This window comes from Haliotis rufescens, unplaced genomic scaffold, assembly GCF_023055435.1.
Source record: "Haliotis rufescens isolate VD_foot unplaced genomic scaffold, xgHalRufe1.0.p SCAF_2, whole genome shotgun sequence".
NCBI classification, from domain to species: domain Eukaryota; kingdom Metazoa; phylum Mollusca; class Gastropoda; order Lepetellida; family Haliotidae; genus Haliotis; species Haliotis rufescens.
In genome coordinates this window covers 60,839,560-60,864,872 of record NW_025963890.1, presented here as the reverse complement: position 1 = coordinate 60,864,872, position 25,313 = coordinate 60,839,560, and the positions used below count along the sequence as shown (strand labels likewise).

At 38.7% G+C, this 25,313-nt stretch overlaps 1 protein-coding gene across 2 annotated transcripts in view; it reads right to left on the bottom strand.

The window, feature by feature from the left end:
* Positions 1-24,832, bottom strand: part of LOC124143327 (high affinity cAMP-specific 3',5'-cyclic phosphodiesterase 7A-like) — a 94,873-nt gene extending 70,041 nt beyond the window's left edge. The window contains exon 1 of one of the 2 annotated variants that reach the window (XM_048400282.1): positions 24,436-24,832. In XM_048400282.1, coding sequence (XP_048256239.1) covers positions 24,436-24,573 — 138 coding nt within the window. In that variant the 5' untranslated portion in view covers positions 24,574-24,832. Of the gene's footprint in view, positions 1-4,343; positions 5,818-24,435 lie in introns of those variants that run through there. The other variant, XM_048400284.1, reaches the window with a different exon arrangement.
* Between the last annotated feature and the right edge of the window lie 481 nt (positions 24,833-25,313).

The window sequence follows — 25,313 nt, the reverse complement described above, 5'->3', positions numbered from 1 at the left end:
GAGGGGATTTCGGGTAAGAATATTGGTCCCCAGCAACCCACGCTTGTCGTGAGAGGCGCGTGGAGCATACGTTGACGCATGAACATATCCCAATTGCATGGATGCTCATGATGTTTATCACTGGACTGTCTGGTCCAGATTCGATAATTGACAGACGGTTACCATATAGCTGAACTATTGCTGAGTGCGGAGGTAAACAACAATCAACCAACCAATCAATATGTCCTCATAATCATGTACCACTTCGGAAGAACCCAGAAGCTTGAGCTGACAAACTCAAATAATGAACAGTATCAGGAACTAAGTTAGTGAGTAACTGATCAAGTCTTGACCTGACAAATCAGTAGTTCAAGGAAGTCATTGAGCAGCATCAAAAGGCTGGAAGACGTAAAGTACCACATGATCGAAAATCATCACATCATCTGCACAAGTTGCTGCTTGTTAATAAACATTTTGCCAAAAGACATGTGGCTAGAATGAGTGACCGAGCGAGTTTGGCTTAACCATGCTTTGAACATTACATCAACATGTCAGCTTGATGTGGGAGAAAAGCCCAAAGTGATGCAGGTCTCAGATGTGTACCACTTTGTTGAAACCCAGAGTATGGTCTTGACAAACCTAGAAACATAATCATGATGAACCAGGTTTAGACTCCACAATCATAGATTTCTTGCACGCCTCAGGGACACAACTCTGCACCTTGAATTGCAGTGTGTTAGATGGCTGGGCCACCCGAGCCCCCTCACTGACAGACAACCCTTCAGAGCTGAAGAACAGCAATAATAAATGTAATCCTTGTCTGGGGATAAATCAGAGCTTGAAACAATCAATCACTGGCTATCTTTAATTAGATGAGCAGTCATCAGTGCCACTTAATACAAAGACGCAAAATCAGCCGGAGTCACACCCCCATCGGCATCTATTCCAAATCTCAAAATTCCCAAATTCTATATAAGCAACCCCTAAAGCCCCCTCTTGGGTTGCACAGACCACTTTCGCCCCTTTCGGAAACACATTAAATGGCCTGGCTGGGCCCGTTTGCGAAATACGCATCAGTCAGAAAGCGCACGTTAAATCTCTAAAGTAAGTAAGTAAGTAAGCGGAGTCACACAATGTATCCAGCCAACCTCCAAGTCAGCCCGCTCTATTAAACAAGTGAGCATCAGGCACTGTATAACGACTACTTATCAGTACAAACCATTTCTAGGAATATAGCTTTATGAGACTGCTAATTATAAATCTGATTCAAACAACTGAAAATATGATCATCTTACATGCCAAAAATAGTGCCATCTGGAAAATGTCACAGAAGATATGTTTAAATGGCACTTTAGAATCTGTTGAATTAGAGGAGACAGTCCACTAGCTTGTGTACAGAAATGTCACATTGACGGAATAAATAATTCAAAATCCATATGCCATCTGAGTCAACATCACAGTAGGTCTGGAACAAAATGGTTGGAGCACTACAGCACGTCCATATTATAGACAATACACAGATTTCGAACATAATGGTGTGAGTACTATAGTAGTCTATATTAGACAATACACAGTAGATCTGGAAAATAATGGTTTCAGCACTACAGCACGTCTATATTAGACAATACACAGATCTTGAACATAATGGTTTGAGCACTACTGCATGTCTATATTAGACAATACACAGATCTGGACTATAATGGTTTGAGCACGACGACATGTCTATATTAGACAATACACAGTAGATCTGGAATATAATGGTTTCAGCACTACAGCATGTCTATATTAAACAATACACAGTAGATCTGGAATATAATGGTTTGAGCACTACTGCACGTCTATATTAGACAATACACAGATCTTGAACATAATGTTTTGAGCACTACTGCACGTCTATATTAGACAATACACAGATCTTGAACATAATGGTTTGGGCACTACCATGACTACTGCATGTCTATATTAGACAATACACAGAAGATCTGGAATATAATGGTTTGACCACTTCAGCATGTCTATATTAGACAATACACAGTCCTTGTTTACTTGCTTGAAATAAGATATAGGAAACAGTCCTTTTTTTCTTGCTTGAAGTAAGATATAGGAAACAGTCCTTTTTTACTTGCTTGAAGTAAGATATAGGAAACAGTCCTTTTTTACTTGCTTGAAGTAAGATATAGGAAACAGTCCTTTTTTACTTGCTTGAAGTAAGATATAGGAAACAGTCCTTTTTTACATGCATGAAGTAAGATATAGGAAAGAGTCCTTGTTTACTTGCTTGAAATAAGATATAGGAGAGGGTCCTTGTTTACTTGCTTGAAGTAAGATATAGAAAACAGTGCTTGTTTACTTGCTTGAAATAAGATATAGGAAAGAGTCCTTTTTTCTTTGCATGAGGTAAGATATAGGAAACAGAATCTGTTTACTTGCATGAAGCAATATAGGAATTATTTTATAATATAATAGGGGCAAACCGGGATTCGAACTGATGATCATAGGGTCTTGGTATACCCAAAGAACACAACTCTGCACAGCAAATTGCTTACTTGCTTGAAGATCTAGGAAACAATTCTAGTTTGCCTGTTTGCAGTAGAATCTCAGTTCAAATGCTTTAAGAGAATATTTCCCTTTGCTGTAAGAGCTTCATTGTTACATCTTTCATCATAACTAAAATGCGGCTATGAAACATAACATGACAATAACCTTTAAAAGCAAGAATAGACACAGAAATATATTTTAACATTTCACTTGAAGCTGATATTAATATTAATTTCATGAAATGGCCAATCATACCCAACTGTATAGAAGGGGTGAAACGATACAGCAAGGTACGATACGATAAGCATCATTATACATCGGTCATGATACGATACGTATCTCGATACTCATATTTACATCAAATCGCATGGAAACTTCTTGACAATAAATATTTCTGAGCAGGTTCAAAAGGAAAAGCTAGCTGTAGACACACGTTCGGAATGGCTATTAATGGTAGTGGACTTGAAACGCTAATTACAACATATTTTGCAATATCGGACTTACAAAAACACCAGGGGTCATTAAACGAGTATTAAGTAATTTATTTCAGCAAGTGTATCTCTTGTATCGATGCAGGGAAAAATGTATCGTGTATCGTATCGTCACATAAAAATTCACGAAAATACATTTCACCCCTACTGTGTCTCTGTAGTGTGACAATTTCACAATGAAACCTGCCTACGTATGAATTTCCAATTCTATTACCTCTGTCCAAAAATAATATCCTTTCCATTACGATTCATCTTGCATGTAGTTCTTTCCCCACAGATACTCTACCTCCTTGACGTAACATTGTAAATTTTAATCTTTTTTACTGCAGCAGCTAGATTACTCGTCTTTTACAATACCGAACTGTCTAGACTGCTTCTGCAATCAAAATTGTGTTACATATAACATACAGAAAGGTCATCTAGTATTTCAGAGATTGCATATTAGTGCAGGGATACAAGAGGCAACAGAAGCTGCCATTTGTCAGTAATACCTTCTTAAGATGCATAGTTCTACTGAAAATGTGAAAATGTGAGATTAGTCACGCTTTGAGTAAATTGTGAAGTCACCATTGATACCCCGCTGTAGTTCAACAACATTATTGTATGTTGCTTTGTTGTTGTTTAACACGCCACTCAGCAATGTTCCATCTATATGATAAATAATCATCTGTAAATAATCGAGACTGGACAAGACATTTCAATGATTAATATCATGAGCATCGATCAGGACAATTGGGATTCGATGTGTCAACCAAGTCAATGAGTCTGACCATCCGATCCCTTAGTCACTTTTTATGACAAGCATGGGTTGCTGAAGGCCAATTCTAACCCGGATCTTCACACGAGTAATTGCTTTGTAAAATGATACATGCTTGTTTATTTCCACTGACAGAAGAGAAATCATATCATATTAAATGTTAAGAAAAAACTGCCTTGCCACATTCATTGTGTATTAGATTTGCTAAACATTCAAACCCACTGCCAAAACCCTATAGTAATGATAGACATTTTTCAATTTGATTAAGACACAAAATAGCATTGTACAGTTACTACAGCATCACAAAGGAATATTATCACTTTTCACAACTGGTCACATAAAAGCACTGATTGATTGCGGAAAAAAATCAATAAAATGTAATTGCAATTTAATTTTCTTGTAATGGGAGTTTTCAACAGAAAATCCAACATAGCATCTCAAACAGTGATGCATCGAACTACATGAGACCTCATATGGACTTTGCTTAACCCGATTAAACCCAGATCAGTTGCACAGAAAGAGATATTCAAGCATACGTCAGAGCATAGAAAAGGCCACATGGAATCTGAAAGTATTACCTCATCGGCAACTGAGTCACTCTCTGCTATGTCAAGGGTCATCGTGCCTCGGACAAAACGCCATCGTCTTGAAGCACAATTTCTCGAAAAGCAAAGGCATGACGTAAACGGCACCATGATTCTGTCAGCGCAAAGCTTGCCTGAATTTTCTGTGAGATAAAAGACAGGCTGTCAAAATGATCATTGCAGGGTTTTTTCAAACTCTGACGCAATCCCAGCAATAGTTTGTCCAAACTTCAACAATAAAAAGAAAGGCTATTATATCCTCGTATTTCCCGAAGGTGTTTTGTCTTTAAGAGTTGATATCACAAATACTGCCAATTGATTCTTCTTTTCGAGGGCCACGTGAATGCACAGTCCAATTATTCAGCCAATTGCTACAAAATTATATCAACTTTCCATTTGAGGTAAGGCCAGGTCAAGATTATCAATATTCAGAGAACAGCCAGCGGTCATGTTCACAGGAAGGCTATCACATTAAAAATCTTTTCACAGTCTTTGAAGACGCTCTTGTTAGTCTGGTATCAAAGTTTGTCAATACTGCGCTGACTACACAAACAGGTTTTCTGTGAAACAATTCACTTTTTTCATAAAAATCTGTCTTGAGTACAGCATCCCATCAACCCTCAAGGAGTTTGCAGATATTTCCAATGAATATTCATGAAGGAGACATTAAATTGTAAAGTGCCACAATGCTCCATTCCTTCTGTTTTTCAGTTGATGACACTATATAATGCCACAATGTCCTCTGGCAATGTTCAAGTCGCCACGGTAACTGTCTTCAATTACCATTTGATTGCTACAATAACTGCACCACAGCAGCAATTATACCAGGAAGAGGCTGTGTTTTACAGGAAAATTACTTTTCCCCAAATCATCCCCACTACTGGAAGCACGTGCACTCAAGTATCTGCGAGAAAAAAGGGATGGTAAGAAGTGCACAAAAACACAGGAAGAGTCCGTCTGCTTCCAACAAAGCTGTCAGTTTTCTTCTGCAAGCTTGAGCCGAGTTGTAAGGCATTAAAACCAGTTTTCACTGAAACTATTCACTGCCTGCCTGCTTCATACCACTGCAATAGCTAACCACTGAATGAAGCAGATGCAAAATTCAAGACATCTTCGATAATGACAGCTTAGAGGATTGTAATTGCTTCACTTGTGACAGAGAAAAGCCGCAGTCATCTCTGAGACTTGTGTCACATGGGCTGCTTCCCCACACACTGCACGCTTCTCACACCAAGGCCCACTTCCTCTCTGCCGCGCTGCCACACCAAACCTACACTGCAATCCAAGGCATCCCATTCAGCCAATCCACCATGCAAATTGACCCTCGTTAATCTTGACTGAGCATTATCAATTGAGGAACATCGGTGAGAATCTCCAGACCGCACAGTTGATGCTGCTGCTGTCAACCGTCGTCTGCTCGCTCTGAACCTCCTCTCTATGCCACTCCTGCCATCAATGTTTGCGGAGTCAACAGTTGCACTACAACCCTACCGATGACGGTGCCAAGAGCTTCGTGTGGACATCGCACCTCACTAATGATTATGCAGCCCATACACAGTCCATAATGAATTTTATCACAATGCATTCATGCCAAAGGTCTGGACAAACTGGTGGTTTTTCCATTAGCAATATTACTGCTACCAAGCCCATGGAGGACAGAAAAATTTGCAATTGTTTACAATCAATGCTTCATCTATGAAGCGTAAGTACTATTGTAAACACCAGAGAAGGATAATACGCTGTTGCCGTGTAATGACACTTTAGCGCAAGCACAGACAAGGTGTGTGGAGAGAGGAATCATGGTAATAATGGTAAAAGTAGGCATAGTGTATGATTTCCTCATGGTGCTGGAGTCAATAACAAGCCATGACACGACCAAATGGGTCAATATTTGAAATGGATTTGCTTGTCAAATAAAAACACAGCTCCCAACACAAGACAATATAGAGCCCACTGCTACACCATGATGAATGGGAAGCAGTTTACACTTAGCTTCATGTCAGGTCAACATCATTCATTGCAATCAGGCCAAGCTCGTTGTGAAAATCATACAAATGTCAACACGCTCCATCAATACCGACTCGACTCTCTCCATCACACGGAGGTGATCTAAGGCAAGTCAACATAACACCATATATTACCTGTATGGATATGACAGCTTCACACAAGCTTAATCCTTTATTAAAATGAGTGAGGATTGTTTTATGTCACTGTTAGAAATATTCCAGCAATATCACAGCAAGGGATGCTTCATATTATACTGTATGGGAACTGAACCCAGAGATTTGGCACGAGTGAATACCTTTAGCACTAGGCTACCCAACCACCCCTTATGAACATGAGACTTGACCCTCACACAAGGATGTGTCACATTCTACTCAACATGTTCAAGGCGAAGGAATGTCAAGCAAACTGACGGAATACATATTGACTTAAGAAACAGCATGAAATATATATTCTCAGCGAGACTTAATTGCCAAAAGAAAATCCCCTGATAAACCTAAGTGCTTAGTCTTATAGTTATTAAATGTTTAGTGCTTTGATTCAGCAACAAAATGTAAATCAGATCTTTTTAAAGTCTTTTAGTGATTTATATTGAGGTCATTTTTCATTCCCAATTACATCAAATGGCTGTGAAATGTCAAAATTGATGCAGTGGGACAATTATTTTAGATTTGTTCTTTGATGTGTGCTTACAAAAAAAGGAAGTAATTTTATCATTTATCTACTGATGAAAAGTGATTCTGCACAAACATGATAAGTTCCCTTCCTTTGAGTGGTAAATGCCGCAAAACATAACCCATGCTTACTTGTTTCTAAGCAGAAAGTACCGATTACCTGAAGTGATTATTAACTATTGAGGTGTAATGAGAGATTGCGTTCACCTGATATCTGTGGGAAGGGAGGCCCAGGTGTTCCCCATCACTGTGCATCAGTGTCAATATCTGCACCATGAATGCACTCATGATCGCACAAAGCAACAAGACTGTAATAACAGAGGATTTCTTCATTCGTGGCAATAATTTTTACACAGATCGGCCAACCCTAAAAATGAAATCTGTAAAATCCCGCAAACAGGATTTGTTTTGTTCCTTTTAACGCAAACCTATAGACATATCAATTATCCCTAATTCTACCAAGTTTTACACAGGTAACCTGAAAAATTAACAATTCAATAGTACCGTATTAGCAGTAGTGAGTGCCCTGTGCGTTTAGAAAGTCGACTAGGGGCACAGTAAAACCATACACAAGTTAAACTTGTTGTCATAGATTGAGCGGAAGAGAAAAGATTAACATCCATAAAAATAATTCATTTTCAATGATGGCTACAAGGCATTATAAACCCTTTCCAAAATGTTCTACACTGCTGTTACTGTAGACTAACAAATAGTCTATGAAATCTTATATTACACAAAGCATTTCTCTCCTCAAAAACTAAAATACATAATTTTCCTGGGGCTGATCAGTGCTAGCTAGAGCTGGCTAGGCATGCTCGTGTATATATATCTAGATTGGATTTGTTTCATAAAAAAAATATATTCCACAGTCATGATGTAGGACTTTGATTACTGTAAAAAGATCTGCAACATCAATAATAAAATACAGACTGTCAGACAATACAGAAATTTTCAAGCTAAAGATTAGGACCAGATTGTCTAAAAAGTTAGTCAGGGGGCACTTATCAGATTGGGGCATTTAATAATAATAAAACTTTTATCAGTTTTGCACTGACTACACAGGTTTTCCGTGAAACAATTCACCTTTTTTCAATAAAAAATCTGTCTTGAGTACTACATCCCATCAAACCTCAAGGTGTTCGCAGATATTTCCAATGAATATTCAATCCTTGTTGGTCAAGTGATACAACTGACCACCCAGCATCACCCTCCTCCACTGGGCCACCTGTGTACTAGGGCTGGGACGAGGCCAAATTTACTACCCGGGTACCCACCCCCCTATTACCCGACCCAACCCTACCTGGGTACCCACCCCCCTATTACCCGACCCAACCCTACCTGGGTACCCACCCCCCTATTACCCGACCCAACCCTACCTGGGTACCCAACCCCCTATTACCCGACCCAACCCTACCTGGGTACCCACCCCCCTATTACCCGACCCAACCCTACCTGGGTACCCACCCCCCTATTACCCGACCCAACCCTACCTGGGTACCCACCCCCCTATTACCCGACCCAACCCTACCTGGGTACCCACCCCCCTATTACCCGACCCAACCCTACCTGGGTACCCACCCTCCTATTACCCGACCCAACCCTACCTGGGTACCCACCCCCCTATTACCCGACCCAACCCTACCTGGGTACCCATCCCCCTATTACCCGACCCAACCCTACCTGGGTACCCACTGTAGGTCTCAGGAGATGTCTCAAAATGTCCGATTGGGTACATTTTTAGCATAGCCCTGGCAAAACATATTTAGATACATGTATTAAACAATCTGGTCATTCATACACTGAAGCTGAATTAAGTTACATCTTTATTCAACCATATGAATAATCAGAAGGAATGGGTGCTTAGTCAGAAAGAAATGCGAACATTAGTTACTTGTAGTGTAACCATAGAGTTCTTGATAATTTTTGTCATTAAACAATATATCACGTGACTAACCACGGGTCCGGGTAGTCCTGTGGGTATCCGGGTCCTACTCAGTACCAAGCAGACCCGGGTACCCATCCCATCCCTACTGTGTACATGTTAACCTTTACATAAGGCCACACTTTTTTAATTTTATGTTTCAAGGATTTATTCCAGCTTTTCCACACAAGGTTGGTCAATAAAAATATAAATAAATAGCAATGTTAATCATTTATGTATTTACGTAAAAGTCATTCTGACGTGGAGTTAAAGCTGCAGCTGGCTTCTTGAATAACTGATAGTGATGTAGACATGGAATTGACATATAACATTTAATATCGTGTGAGAGGGTCTATATTACTAGCAGAAGATACAATAAAAATAAATCTCTATCTGTTTAATTTATTTCTTTTCCAGCTGATTTTCAGTAGGGGCAATGGGCCAGTGAAACGAAAAACAAAAATGTGTGGCCTAAGCTATTCAGTACAACTGTTACCAAAAGCTTGATAACAACCTATCCTACGATGGAGATGATAGTATAGCTTACTGCAGCAGCACACAACACCATCAGCAGGATGTTACTGTAATGCAGTGTTTCAGTGTAACACTAGATACTAAATAGTTCTCGGCTGATTGCCATGCCAGAGTAACATATGCCCTATTAACAGATCATGGTCATTGGGGATTTATGTGTGTCATACAGAGATTTACCCACTGAACTCACACCAGGACAAATATATTATTGGTTCACAGATGAATGTTTGGAAAAACATGTGTCTCTTAAAGCAGTGACCTAGAAAATATTCTGTCTCTATCAAAAATCCCCTGCTTAGAATATTACTGGTAGTCCAGGATAAGTTGAACCAACTCACAAAACGGGTTTGAGACAAGTGGGTGGTGTACAGAATTTGGGCAAACATATTTGGTTTGTTAGAGTTGGAGAGGGTGTACGCATGTTGTGCACGTGCAGGTCATGACGACGAAAATGACTACTTTCCCATGGACACACGTGTTGCTCATAAGACTATTAAGGGTCGGTGTGACAAGTCGATATCAGAATTCTCTAAAAGCCGTTTTATAAAAGTTAATTACAAACAAATAAACATGTCAAAGCGAGGTAAGCATGGCTAAATCACACATTCTCTGGCTCAAGAATTGGCCTATAATGTCATGAATTACATGGAGAAAGAATGTACAAATATATCTCAAGCATTTTCAAGAGCTGGCATTGCCAGTGGTCTGTCTGTCATGATACTTCTCAATTGTTATCCATGCAAATTTGCTGTCACTGTTTTCACAGTCATCGGGTACCTCACATCAGCACATACTATTCTGTGCTATTGAACTTGCCACTAGAACTCATTGTTAGCCGAGACAGGACATGCACATATCCATTGTACTGCTTGTCGCAGACAACCCACTACCCCTTTCATCACAAGGGTATGCTCCAGCAGGCAATTCTCAGGTCACTAAGCTCAACTTATCCTGACTTACCAGTAAATGGATGGCAGGGAATTATCTAGACCAGCTCAGAGGCCGATGTTTCGCCACAAGTCTGCAGCAAACGTCATTAAAATTCCCACATTAGAAGTAAAACATTTCCCTATTTAGTTAATATACAGTGGAATCTGTCCAGTTCAGACTTGGTCGGGACCATTTAAAAAATCTGGTTTACAGCAGGATTACACCGAGTTCATGTGAGTCCATTCAAGACACAAGATTTATTAATAGCATATACCGTGCTAATTCTATTCATTATCTAATTCTAATAAGTTTCATTAACAGGTGAGAAAATTCTAATTAATTAGGTGGACAACAAAGTGTTAAGATCAATAGGATTACATGCAGGATTTGCAATGTTGTTATGTTGTTTTAGCTGACAATGACTGAGCTTACTTCAAAGTGAGGGAACATCCAGTCCTATCCGGTCCAGTCAGGTCCAGACTGATTAAGACAGCTTCATTTTAATAGTATAATAAAATTGTTTTTTTGGATCGTAATTTTAGTCCAAAATCCGAAGTGTAAAGTCTGAATTAGAGAGTTGTAGGTCAGTTAGAGTAATGATAATTTACTAAGGAACTGAGGGGACCGGAGATAAAGTCAGGTTTTCACCAAAGTCCAAATTTGACGGTCCAATTTGGACAGATTCCACTGTATATCACATATCCACATATCCACATGGCATATATAACCAATATAACTTTTTTGGCTTTGTAGAGGTTACCTTCTTTCACTGATAACAGGACCAAGAAAGAGGAAGTGGTTTTAATGTTTAGTATTATATTATTGCATTGGATGCAATCTCAAAATACATTGGTAAAATGCCTCTGAATTTTAAAATAAGTAAGAAGTATAAAAAGAATCCCAAGTTTGAACAAAATAACGATTTATTTTGCCTGATAGGGGCACTGACTCTGGAATCCTGGATAAATCCCTGCACGTCCCTACTACGCCATGTTCCATTCAAATAATGCTTGCATCAAGTGACACTCCCTTAAGAGTTTATAGCAAAAACCATTTCAAATTTCAATATCAATATCAAATCTTCCCATATGCTCTACATGTCTGCTATCTTCTTACAAAGTTCTTAGACTTAAGATTCCGTTCCAGATGAAAGGGAAATTAGGGGAGGGGAGGTCTTCACATTCCCCATTTTGATATGTAGAACTTCTGTAAAGCATGACCTAAATCTGATGTCACTGGCGTTACAAGTAGCTTGAAATAATTGTTTATTTACAAAGCCATGAAAATACAAATGGCTGTTTTGTTTAGATTTACTTTAGGTTCGGATGGTAGTACCAATATTTGTTCTTTGACACCATGTAGCCGATCTCACGTTGAATTGAAGAAGAAGATTAGAAAGGATAAGTGGAACCTGCTTATTAGATGAGATGGAGCTTTATCTAAAAACAGAAGAGTTTTCCTTCTCTGTCTACGCATCTGCCTGTTCCAGTCGTTCAGCCAATGCCATGAAAATACAAATGGCTGTTTTGTTTAGATTTACTTTAGGTTCGGATGGTAGTACCAATATTTGTTCTTTGTCACCATACAGCCCATCTCACGTTGAATTGGAGAAGATGATTAGAAAGGATTAGTAGAACCTGCTAATTAGGAAGTGTAGACTGCATCAAAACAGCTATTTTGTACAAAGATCTATAAGCACATGATAAGGGAAAAATAAATAGAAATTAGCTTCACACATACAGAGTGAGTGAGTTTGGTTTTATGCCGCTTTTAGCAATATTCCAGCAAAATCATGGCAGGGGGACACCAGAAATGGGCTTCACAAGCTTGACGAGCAAACGCTTTAACCACTAGGCTACCCGACCGCCCCTCACTATCATTATGACTTGCATTTTAATTGTTTTAATGCAGCATTTATACAGAATCCTCTATTTCATAATTTAATTATTAACATAAGTGTGTATTTCTAATGAATTATATTAAACTTCAAAATCTTTTACTAAGTTTTGGCCTCAACACTTTTTAAGAAGTTTAAGAGACATCAAACAATTGTCATAACATATTTCTTATTAAAGCTGTTATAAGTTACAATTTAATGCATCCCATACAAGTACACATTTTAGTGTCTCATATTCATAAGCAGATTTTTTCTTGGACACTTTATGTAATCATATGTATATACTACTACTACTACTACTACTACTACTACTACTACTACAAAATCAATTTTATTTTCAAACCAATATATTTTATTAAATGAGGAAAATGTTCAACTTTGAATGTTTCTTGTAATTGATAGTGTGATTCCATTACAAGCTGTGTTGCATGTTAGAACAAAATGTAGAAGTGATAAATGGTCGTCATAGTTACCAGTAGTTAACATTAGGAGAGATGAACAATTTAAGTGAGATGAAGACATGAAATATATGAACTAATTTAGGACACATTCACAAATTTATAATTGGAAGTGTTGGGATAAAAATAATAGAAATATAATACATTTATGTTGTTTATTTTGTCATGACAGTGCATTGATTGGTGGGGGGGTTGCTGTATACAATGGTATAAGTGTCTATTTTCTTGGCAGAATATTTCCCATCGAACTTTGTCAGCACAATACTCGTGCTCGGGAGTTTCACGAAAAGGGTAAGGTCTGACTTGCTTTCTTTCCGCATTAAGCTGACACGCCATGATATAAATGGTATAAAACCCAACTCACTCACTCACTCCTACCACTACAAATATGATGAAGACAGGAATGAGAAGTCCAGATAACGTAGTGTCACTCTATACCTCATGTGATCGAGGTCACGTCAATTCTCAGTTGATCATCTGGTATCATTTTTGTTTCCGGGTGAAGGCAGACATTAAAATTACTCGGTTGGATGATTTATTGCTTAATGTGAGCTATGACCTTCTGAATAAACAATACTTATCTCCCACATACAGGATAGACCAAGGGGATTGGTGAATGACAACTTCATAAATACCCTTCCCCAAGATACTGTTTCACCTACATTTTTGTGAAAGCCACACTCAAGCAATATTCCACCAAGATGACAGCAAATTTAGTCTGGACCAGACAATCCAGTGATTGATATTATGATCAACGACAAAGTCATCTTTGGCAGCAGTTCACCAATATTTATCAAGACACATCATTTTATTTTCAAGGAAGAATGTAAAGTCAAGGCCTTATCAAGACACATTCATTTTCAAGATAGAATGTAAATTCAAGGCCTTATCAAGACACATTCATTTTCAAGATAGAATGTAAATTCAAGGCCTTATCAAGACACATTCATTTTCAAGGAAGAATGTAAATTCTAGGCCTTATCAAGACACATTCATTTTCAAGGAAGAATGTAAATTCAAGGCCTTATCAAGACACATTCATTTTCAAGGAAGAATGTAAATTCAAGGCCTTATCAAGACACATTCATTTTCAAGGAAGAATATTTCCAGGCTGTACTAGCCCATATACATCCTGTGAAAACCTGCAACAATGACCAATAACAATTGCTACATTGTCATTCTGTGATCTTGCTGGAACGTTTGGCTCTAGTTCTGTCCAGAAATATTTCATGACATTATCAACTTTTATAGGACATTTTTGTGCATCATAAGTAATTTTGAAATGTTTGTTTTGTTTTGTTTATTTGTTGTTTAACGACGCACTCAGCAGTATTCCAGCTATATGACCATGGTCTATAAATAATTGAGTCTGGAACAGACAATCCAGTGATTGATATCATGAGCATCAATCCACTAAATTAAGAATTGAGATACAATGACATGCATCAACCAAGTCAGCGAACCTGACCACCTGATCCCTTTAGTTGCCTCTTACGACAAGCATGGGTTGCTGAAGACCTATTCTCTACACAGATCTTCATGGTTTCATTTTGAAAAGAATTGTTCAGGGCATTTCAGAGACTAAGCAGTCAATGTCTCAAAATAGGAACTGATCTGGAACCGTGCACTGATATCATGTTGATATTAACTTTGAGCAGCTTGAGTCACGGATAATAGTTACAGCATTTCAAAAGAAGTCTTTTTTCTACATGTTATCATAGAATGAACTAGTTTGGAAAAACATAAATTTGTTGAGAAATGTTTATTATTGTCAAATACTAGTGCTGACGTGCTAATTGTGTATTGCTACAAAAGTACATTTGCAGTTCTTTGATTACTGATTTTCTCCTGCTTCACCTATCGCCGACCCTGCCTCTCAGAAGACCGGCACTAGAATTGGTCTTTCATTCTGAGAGTAGTCACACAGGAGTTGTCTCCCTTTGTTACAAACTACATGCCTCAAAATCTTCGCTTGATTAACATTCTCTCTTTACAAAATCTAAAGCATCTTGAAAAAGAAATTCCAAACTATTTTTACATGCTTGTGCTCCCTTTCTCAAATAACATTTTGATATCCATGCTGCTGAAACATATTGGGCTCACAAAGACATTTTTTTCAATAAAGACATACATACGTCTGTTTTGTTTTTATTTTTTGTTCCTTAAAATCATACTTAGCAATCTTCTAATCAAAATAATTGAAACAAACCAGTGACTGATATAACAAGCAATGTGCAATATTGTTGTGGTACAATGACAAGCATTCAGTCATCTCAGCGAGCCTCACCACCCAAGGGGCGGTCGGGTGGCCTAGTGGTTAAAGCGTTCGCTCGTCACGCCGAAGACCCGGGTTCGATTCCCGACATGGGTACAATGTGTGAAGCCCATTTCTGGTGTCCCCCGCCGTGATATTGCTGGAATATTGCTGGAATATTGCTAAAAGCGGCGTAAAACCATACTCAGTCAGTCACCACCCAATCCTGGAGATTTAATTTTATAATTGTTCCCAAGCAGCCTAATACTGGTCCTACGAGATAACTTAATGGATCAGATGACTTGGTTGAAAGCATGTCAATGTACCTGCATCTTAGATTATTGATCATAATATTAAGCACTAGTGTCTGGTCCAGAGTGAATTATTAAAAGTCTCGGTCCTGAACTAACGCTGATCGTGGTGATGACAATAACATCAAAAAAAATCCAAAATGACTCGTACAAATCATAATAAACTATCGTAGACAATCATAGATTACATGTCTGACCACACAGAACTAAGTACATTTGATATACCAATATCAGGTGAAAATGAAATTACCCTGTCCGCTTCTTGGACCAGGACCGCCATTAAATCCAGTCGATGTGAAATGCTTTGACAGCATTAACCCAATTTGGTGAATACTAGAACGGAACAGTAGCACCTAGCTACACCTGCCAGACTTATCAATAAACCTTGACCTGCAATATTTGAAAAGTCATTCATTTCTCACAACATTATCTGCCGTGTGCGTAGTCTATACTACGAAATTCACCGATGTGACGTACGTATATATTTATTTATCTATGATATCCATGTATTCCCACGAGCACGAGTGGATTAGCACCCTTGTCATATGCCAACCTACGTCATCAGTATATCTACAAATGTCACAAACGCTGAAATGTACAAGATGAAAAAAATCTTGGGTACACCCTTACTGTGTTATGTCAACAGAAAATGTCTTCGTGGGACCATTAGGCTTAGAAAAGGAAATGAGAGTCTTAGGGAGTTGGTGGTGAGCCACCTCCATGAAAATCAAAAAGGGATATGCAAGAAATGTTTTAGGAGTTGAAATAAGGGACAAACGGGAGAGTTGACAAAGTGAGTGTGGTTGAATGAGCAAGCGACTGTGGTGGAATGTTTTGTTTGTTTGTTTGTTGCTTAATGCCGCACTCAGCAATATTATGGCTATATGACGGCGGTCTGTAAATAATCGAGTCTGGATCAGACAATCCAGTGACTGATGTCACGAGCATCGATCTACACAATTGGGATACGATGACATGCTTCAACCAAGCCAGCGAGCCCTTTACCCGATCCCGTTAGTTGCCTCTTACGACAAGCATAGTCGCCTTTTACGGCAAGCATGGGTTGCTGAAGACCTATGCTACCCCATATCTTCACAGGCCTGTGGTGGAATGAATAGGGTTCATAAGCAGCATTATTACATTTACCAAGACAGCCTGAAAGGTGTTCAAGTCTGAACCAGCCAAACCAGTGGTCGATAATGTCAACAACAATTCCACGAAGTCTGTCTGTCTGTGTGTGTGTCTGTTGTCTAATGACACACTAAGCAATATTCAAGCTAATTGACTACGGACTGTGAAAAATCATCAACCATGTCACCGCACCCAACCCCATTAGTCGCCTCTAGACAACCAGTGTGATTGGGATGTACTGCAATCAAATTCCAACACCATGGTGACAGGAGCTTGCAGGGGTAGAACTGTATTTTCCATTAACTTACATGACTGAGAATTAACGCTACCCGATCCCAATGTCGCTATTACAGAATGATTAAGAAGTTGTTATCCAAAAATTGTGTCTACTTTATATGACAGTGTGTACATACAAGTACATTGATGATGATACCCGTGAAGATCCAGGGTAGAATTGGTCTTCAGCAACCCATGCTTATCATAAGAGGCAAATAACAGGATCGGGTGGTCAGGCTCGCTGATTTGGTAAATGCATGTCATCGCATCCCGATCAATGTTCATGATGTCAATCACTGGATTGTCTTGTCCAGACTCCATTATTTACAGACCGCCGTCATATAGCTGGAATATTGCCAAGTGCCGCATTAATCAACATTGATGATGATATCAACCAGAAGCAGCTTCAATTACTGTGTGAGACTGTGTATTAACTGACATAGGGTAGCTACAGCATGAGACCCACTTATTCAGTCAGTCATTCAGCCATTTGCCCTCTCCTACTAACATCAGATAAAAATCAATATCTAAATCACTGAATATTGTATGACTTTGAAAAAAGGTAATTATTTTGCTACCAAATGGAACCTCACATAATGTAAGGACACAGTTACACTATTAACTGTGACATAACAACACTGTGGCAATCACCTTGTGTAATAACTGTCATATATGTATGCAGAAGTAGGACAGAAGCTGCACTGTGTGACATTGTATGACATATTGTCTGACACAGGCGGACACACTTCATATGCCACATCATCATTCAAAGTGTGTGTATCTTATAACACTGCTCTATCATGTCTATTGTGGTGCCCTAGTTATCAGCACATCCTGTCACTATCTGGACTTGTATGAGTCAGTGGTTTTTTTTCTCTTAAAATGAGGAAGTATAACACAAATCGATGTGATGAATCATGATTGGAACATTATAATGTTTTAATAAGAATCAAAACACCATTGCAGCTATATATACCTATAAGTTTGTTTGCTTGTTTGTTGCTTAACGCCATACTCAGCAATATTCCAGCTATGTGACAGCGAACATTAAATAACCGAGTTTGGACCAGACAATCCAGCGATTGACATGAGCATCGATCCATGCAGATGGGATACGATGACATGCATCAACCAAGTCAGCGAGCCTGACCACCCGATCCAGTTAGACGGAGTGGGGATATACCACATATTGTACAAGACATAGGCGGATCCAGGGAATCCGGGCCCCAACTCTTTTGAATACCAAATATAGTATGTTGTACTTGTAAGCAGTAAAATTATCAGAGAGGGGATTTTGATATTTTGGACCCCTCCCTTTTAAAAAAGCCAGATCCCCCCCTTGCAAGATAGTATGATGAACTCAATTCAATAGTTCCTGCAATTTTCCCTGACTTGGTTTTTTCAACCTGATGTCATATCCACCATTTCATGTATTTTACCAGGTTCAAACATTGCTTGGGAAGATATTAAGAAGGCAGGTCATATCATTGTTCAACAAATTCATGAACCAGTCTCTCCAAGCAAGGTATATCTATGTATCTTTGCTGTCTAAATGACTTCACCAATTGTTTCCTCAAACATCACTCATGATGGAACCTGTTCCCCATAGCGAGCGATCTTAACTCTACGTTTGTCGTAACTCTCATTCTCTGTGACGGTCATCATAATGCCAAGATCGCTTTCTGGAGCCCAGATCTGGACATGGAGTAGATCATAAATTACAGAACGACTAATCTGGTAATGTTCTGTATGAAAATGATTATTGTAATGTCGTATTACAAGACTCGTGACAATTATCCCACATCATCCATATCACTACTACCATCTGTGATACTGTCCTTGCTTATACGTCTAAATGAAATGCAAGGCATTCTAGAAAATGTGACGTTGATATATTTTCACTTTTATTACTGCATATTCATGGTAAGGACTTTCTGTCTACTCATGCAGATAATCGCCACTCTCTGCTAAAAAGATGTAACTTTAAATGGACACATATTTATCAATTGCATTTGACTAATCAAATAGATTGTCTTATCAAACATGCCTTTCTGTTAACAATTAACATCAATTACAGCTGTACATTTATAACAATGTTTCTTTTATCAATTTTCACAAAATCAAGGATATCCCGGCAGACTGAAGTTAGCAGCAGGTTCGTTATTCATTTTTTAAATAACGAAAAAACAAGCCAGCACCAGGTTCGTTATTCAAAGTCGTATTTTGAACTACAGTAATTATTATATTATACTATATATTTATATACCACAGGTATCAAGGTACTAGTATCTGCTCAAATGCAGTTTTATTTTATTCTCAAATTCCTGGGGAATATAGAACCCAAGCTGCCTAGGGGCGCTAGGAGGTTTTTACATCCACCTCACATATGGTCAAAACCTGTTTCGTTAATCAGTACTTTTGAATAATGAAAAACAAGCCAGCACCAGGTTCGCTAATCAGTTTTTGTCCAGCAATTTTATCAAATATAAAATAGTCAATCTCTCAACAACTGTTTAGTTATTCAGTACTTTTGAATAATGAAACACTTACCAGCAGCAGGTTTGTTATTGAAAGACTGTTTTAATAAACAAGCTCAATTTGTCATTCTTATCTCATTAAAATATAAAAAGCATATGAGAGCAGAGTGTCCAACATTTATTTAGTTATTCAGTAGTGTGGAATAACCAAAACCCAGCCTGCAGTAGGTTTGTTATTCAGACTCGGCATAACAAGTATAAGATACCGTATTTCCTCTATTACATGCCGGGTGTCAAATAAATGCCAGTCTCTCACTAACGCCAGGTCTTACGCTCTGTCCAAAAATATAGACCAGATACATCATTTAATGGATACACTGGATATTCTCTTGCATTGACAATGTACATTAAAATTGACCGTTTCCTGCAAATGCTACCTTTGTATGAGCGTAGAATTTCGGATTCGGCAAGGTAGTAATCATGGTAATTAAGAATTCAGCATTAAACAATATAGATGCCGGGTCAACAGCTTGCGAGGAAGTAATAGAAGCACAGGCCTCTAATAGAGGAAATTCGGTAGCTATCTTCCGATAACTGCTTAATTATAAGCACAGCTGACCATGGTCGAGATTTCAAAGATCTAAAGCCAGCCGATGTTATCAGTTTTATCATGAGGCAGGAAACCTTTTGTTTTATGAATTGAACCTGTCCATTTGAGGGACTTTACTCTGTAATAGTGTCAACTGGTCTCATTCTGGGGATATTTTATCAAAGAAGAATTTTTGATGCATATGTGAATGAAATCAAACTTCTTAAACATGTTAAAGGCATATTTAATCTAATATATACATACAAATATATATGTATATATATATATGTATATTAATGATATACAGTTATACATGGTGCATGTGTGTGTGTGTGTGTGTGTGTGTGTGTGTGTGTGTGTGTGTGTGTGTGTGAGTTGGGTTTAACGCCGCTTTTAACAGTATTCCAGTTATATCACGGCGTTTCAGCTTAATGTGGGAGGAAAGCCCGAAGTGATGCAGGTCTCAGACGTTTACCACTTCGGTGAAACCCACGAGCATGGGTATGGTGCTGACAAACCTAGAAACATAATCGGGGCGAACTGGGATTCAAACCCACAATCATAGGTTTCTGGCGTGCCCAAGAGACGCAACTCTGCACAGCGAGTGTGTGTGTGTGTAAACATTGTCACTTTTATAACCAAGTATATGTACTTCTCGCATGGCGTTCATGCATAGTGAGTATATCTATATGTTGTGTTCTATAATGACTATCTAGCAAAAAGAAATCAGAGCATGTTGTGTTAAATTGTCAGTTATCTAATCTCCATTTAAAACAGATTTGTGAGTGAGTGAGTGAGTATGGTTTTACGCCGCTTTTAGCAATATTCCAGCAATATCACAGCGGGGGACACCAGAAATGGGCTTCACACATTGTACCCATGTCGGGAATCGAACCCGGGTCTTCGGCGTGACGAGCTAACACTTTAACCACTAGGCTACCCGACCGCCCCAAAAACTGATTTGTCACTGTATTAGTCACGTCCATTGTTTCAAGAGGGGGAATGAGCCAAAGTGAGACAGCAGTTAACTATTTTCTAGAGTGAGTGAGTGAGTATGGTTTTACGCCGCTTTTAGCAATATTCAAGCAATATCACGGCGGGGGTGACCAGAAATGGGCTTCACACATTGTACCCATGTCGGGAATCGAACCCGGGTCTATGGCGTGACGAGCGAACCCTTTAACCACTAGGCTACCCGACCGCCCCTACTATTTTCTAGTGCATGTGTTGATAAAGGTTCTTCGGTTCTGAATAACAAACTTTCTGCTGGTTGGGTTATAGTCACTAGTGTTCAAAAGTACAGAATAACTACACCATTGTATCAGGAAGATAAACTAAAGACTACTTTTCATGTGATAGAAATGTTTGACATAAACTAAATAACGAACCTTGTGCTGGCTTGTTTTTCGTTATCTGAAAAACAAGTTACAAAAAACGAACCTGCGGGAAACATCGTATCTTATATTTGTTATACCAAGTCCGAATAATTAACCAGCTGCTGGTTCGAGTTTCATTATTTAAAAGTACTGAATACCGAAACAGTTGTTGAGAGGTAGACTATTTTATATTTGATAAAATTGCTAGACATAAACTGATTAACGAACCAGGCGCTGGCTTGTTTTATGTTATCCAAAAGTACTGATAAACTGAACACCTTTAGGGCGATGGTATACCTGTCAGACGAACGTCATAATGTGTATTTGGCCACATTACTGTACTTGTTCAATATACAGACTTCGAATAACGAACCCGTTGCTGGCTTGTTTTTTGTTATTTAAAAAACGAATCCACTACAAACTTCAGTCTGCTGAATGTCCCAATAGTGATACAGTCATCTGGACCGTGAGTCTTTCCAGGCCACACAAAATATTTTCCTTGTCTAATCTTTTCATCATGAGTTTGCATTAAGGAAATGAATTAACTTCAAACCAACCATGGGAACATTTAAAAACAATTTACTTTCTTGTGTACTTCTAAATCATATGAATCACATAAATCCATAACAGTCATCAAATAAACGGTAATAAATATAACATCAAAGTCCTCATAATATTATACATATTGCTTGCCGTAAAAGGCGACTATGCTTGTCGTAAAAGGCGACTTACGGGATCGGGTGGTCAGGCTCGCTGACTTGGTTGATGCATGTCATCGATCCCAATAGCGCGGATCGGTGCTCATGACATCAATCACTGGATTGTCTGGTCCAGACTCGATTATTTACAGACCGCCGTCATATAGCTGAAATATTGCTGGATGCGGCGTTAAACAACAAACCAACCAACCAACCTCAAAACCCTCATAATTTCAAGAAAAGAGAAACAAATATGTTCTGGGTAATTAATAAATGATGAAGAGTAAATATTCACGACCTAAATCAGATACCAATCTACCAATGATAACCCTCTCCAACATTTACCACTGTTTTTACCTAGATAGCACTGGCCACACAGTGTTTGTATACAACCTGTTGATAAGAACCATGTGGACTTACTTCACTCATCTATCATCATGAACATGCGATACGGGGATATACACCATGTGTACTATTAAGAAGTTCTCGCCAGGGTATCAATTAAGTATAATCAATTCCGTGCGTACCTGTCGAAATGCACAATGCAGGTGGTACCAGCTCGAGAAGCGAAAAGTGCCTAAATAAACAGCATACCTTTTCTTGCTAAGAATGTGTCAAGATTATTATTGGTGTAGATAAGGTTTACTCCATGACAAGGGTTAAATCAGATTTGTGGCTTCACAATGGTATTGATAAACACAATGTCATGTCCTCAATTCAGTTCACAAATGTGGGACTCGTGAAGATCCGGGTTAGAATAGGATTTCAGGAACCCATCCTTGCATAACAGGTGACTATGCTTGTCATAAGAGGCGCCTAACGAGATCGGGTTGTCAGGCTCACGGACTTGGTTGATGCATGTTTTGGTTGATGCATGTTGTCATATTCCAATTGCTTAGATCGATGCTCATTATGTCAATCACTGGATCGTCTGGTCCAGACTCAATTATTTACAGACTGCCGTAATATAACTGGAATATTGCTGAAGGCAGCGTTAAACAACAAACAAACAAATAAATCTTTTACAAGATTATGTTACATGTTTGACCTTAGTCCAGCAACATTAAGATTAAATTAACCAACATAATTTCTCAATATTTAATCATACTTATAAAGAAAATATTCAGAATTTAAGATAACTGGTGAACTCAGGATATCATTTTGAAGATATTTCAACAAAAAGGTCAGTATTTTAATTTTCTAGATAATAGTTGACAGATTTGACTAACAATTACTTATTTCAAGTAATCCAGGGATTTTTCTAGGATTCCAAAGTATGCAACCAAGTGGCAGTAAAATTGGGAAAATAAATATTTTGTTCAAAACTGTATGTTTTGTAAAGTTTGTATCTTCTTATTTTCAGAGGTATTTAACATTGTATTGTAAAATTAGGCCTCTTTGTCATCTTTGGTCCTGTTATCAGTGAAATACATGTCACCTTGACCAAGCCATCACATTTCTTACAAAAATGATTTCATTAAACATGATTTTTTTTTATATATTCATGGCGTACACGGTCCAAAAATATGTTGTTTGTTGTTCAACACTGCACTGAGTAATATTCCAGCTATATGACTGCGGTCTGTAAACATGGTAAATAATTGAGTCTGAACCAGGTAGTCCAGTGATTGACATCATGAGCATCAATCTTCACAATTGGGATACAATGACATGTACAACCAAGTCATCGAGCCTGACCACCTGATCCCACTATTCGCGTCTTACAACAAGCGGAGTCGCCTGTTACGGCAAGCATGGGTTGCTGAAGACCTATTCTAACCTGGATCCTTACGGTTAAAAGTACTTGTGGCAAAATCAAGTACCATGCCAACAGTTTCTATGATTTGTCATCTTGAAGTGTCGAGTCATGTGTCATCATGTCACTTATACTTGAATCTGGGCGTGTAAATCTGTCATTTTATGCCAGATATTGAGTCAATACAGACATGTTCACTCTCTATATATACATTTTTCTCTCTCTATTCATTCTCGCAACGAAACGTAACTAATGATATTGACACTGACTGCTAGATTTGTGAGCGTAGTTTATATATCCTGCCCTTATTGTATACGTGATAATTATAGCAGGGGTCTGATCCCATGTCAAACGCGTGTCTAAGCTGATACCTCGTGTGCATACTAAATCACCGATGGGGTCAAGGTGTATTGACTGGAGTGAAACGCAGACCACCTGGGCGATAGCCATTTAATAATCAAAACATTACAGAAGACAACGGATCTGAGATTGATCATGACAGTTACAACTATTAGTTGCGGTTGTCAAAAACGAAGATCCTAAATGGACAAATAATATCAAAAGTATATTGGCAGACGTGAATATCAATAAATCTCGCGTTAATGATTACGTCAAACGTATCGAACTGACACAAATCGTAATGGTGTTACATAATGGTCAGAGCGCAGGCAATGCCACTGGCTGACAAAGAGCCCGCGAGACGGGTGTGCTACCACTTGCACATGTTACCTTTCTAGCATGTGCGAGCGAGTGTAAATCGTCGGTCACAAATGAATACAAAGATTCGTGGCAATACTCACCTCGAATCTCGGAACTGTAAAATAACTATTGCTTGAACAAAATGAAACAGCATCACGGCGCACCAAGACATGAGGGGGGATGGGTTGGTCCAACGCTAGCACGGGTGGATAGTTTGTCCGTTCCGGGTGGACTGCCATGATCCGGCCCCAAACCCCTTTCTACCCTCCTCAAACACACGCCAACAGCCGACAACGAGCGGGCCTGACCTACTTTCATCGTAGGGGTGAGAGGTCCCGAATTTGCCGACTTCTACGGCTCGAATAACACACGTCTGGCTGCGATCTGGACGTTTGACGTCACAACTGTGTGCTGTGCAAATTAGCTGTGTATTCGATAATCCATGATCGAGTGGGGTCCATCCACACTGGATAAAACGCGTGACAACTCACTGACTGACGTACCTTTTCTAAGGGATGGAATGTGCGTGTTCGAAAGATACAAGATTTACCCGAGCGCTGAAGTTCGTCAGTTGATAGCTGGAGAAGATAATTGATTGATTTTTTTTCGCCGTTTTTTCAAACGGTACAGAAAACTAGTGAAGTAGGTGACTAGCGTTATATCAAATCTGTAAACTGAACACAATTCATTTGTTGTATAATATATATCTATTGTTTTTATAGAAAACATCGTTTATGAAACGGAATTGATTTTAATTTTAAAATAATTCACCCAAAATATTAGTACTGGTTAACAAGACGAAAGCATTGAAAATGAAAAACATTATTTCGCTGTGTATACTGTATTGAGAATATTAATTATTTATTGTGTCCCGACTCGCGTACACACCGTCGCTGTTCATGGTACAGTTGCATCTGCTTGCTAAGTCCACCCATTCTTCTCCATCCTCTGTAAGTACTGTGACTTACAACCAGGTATG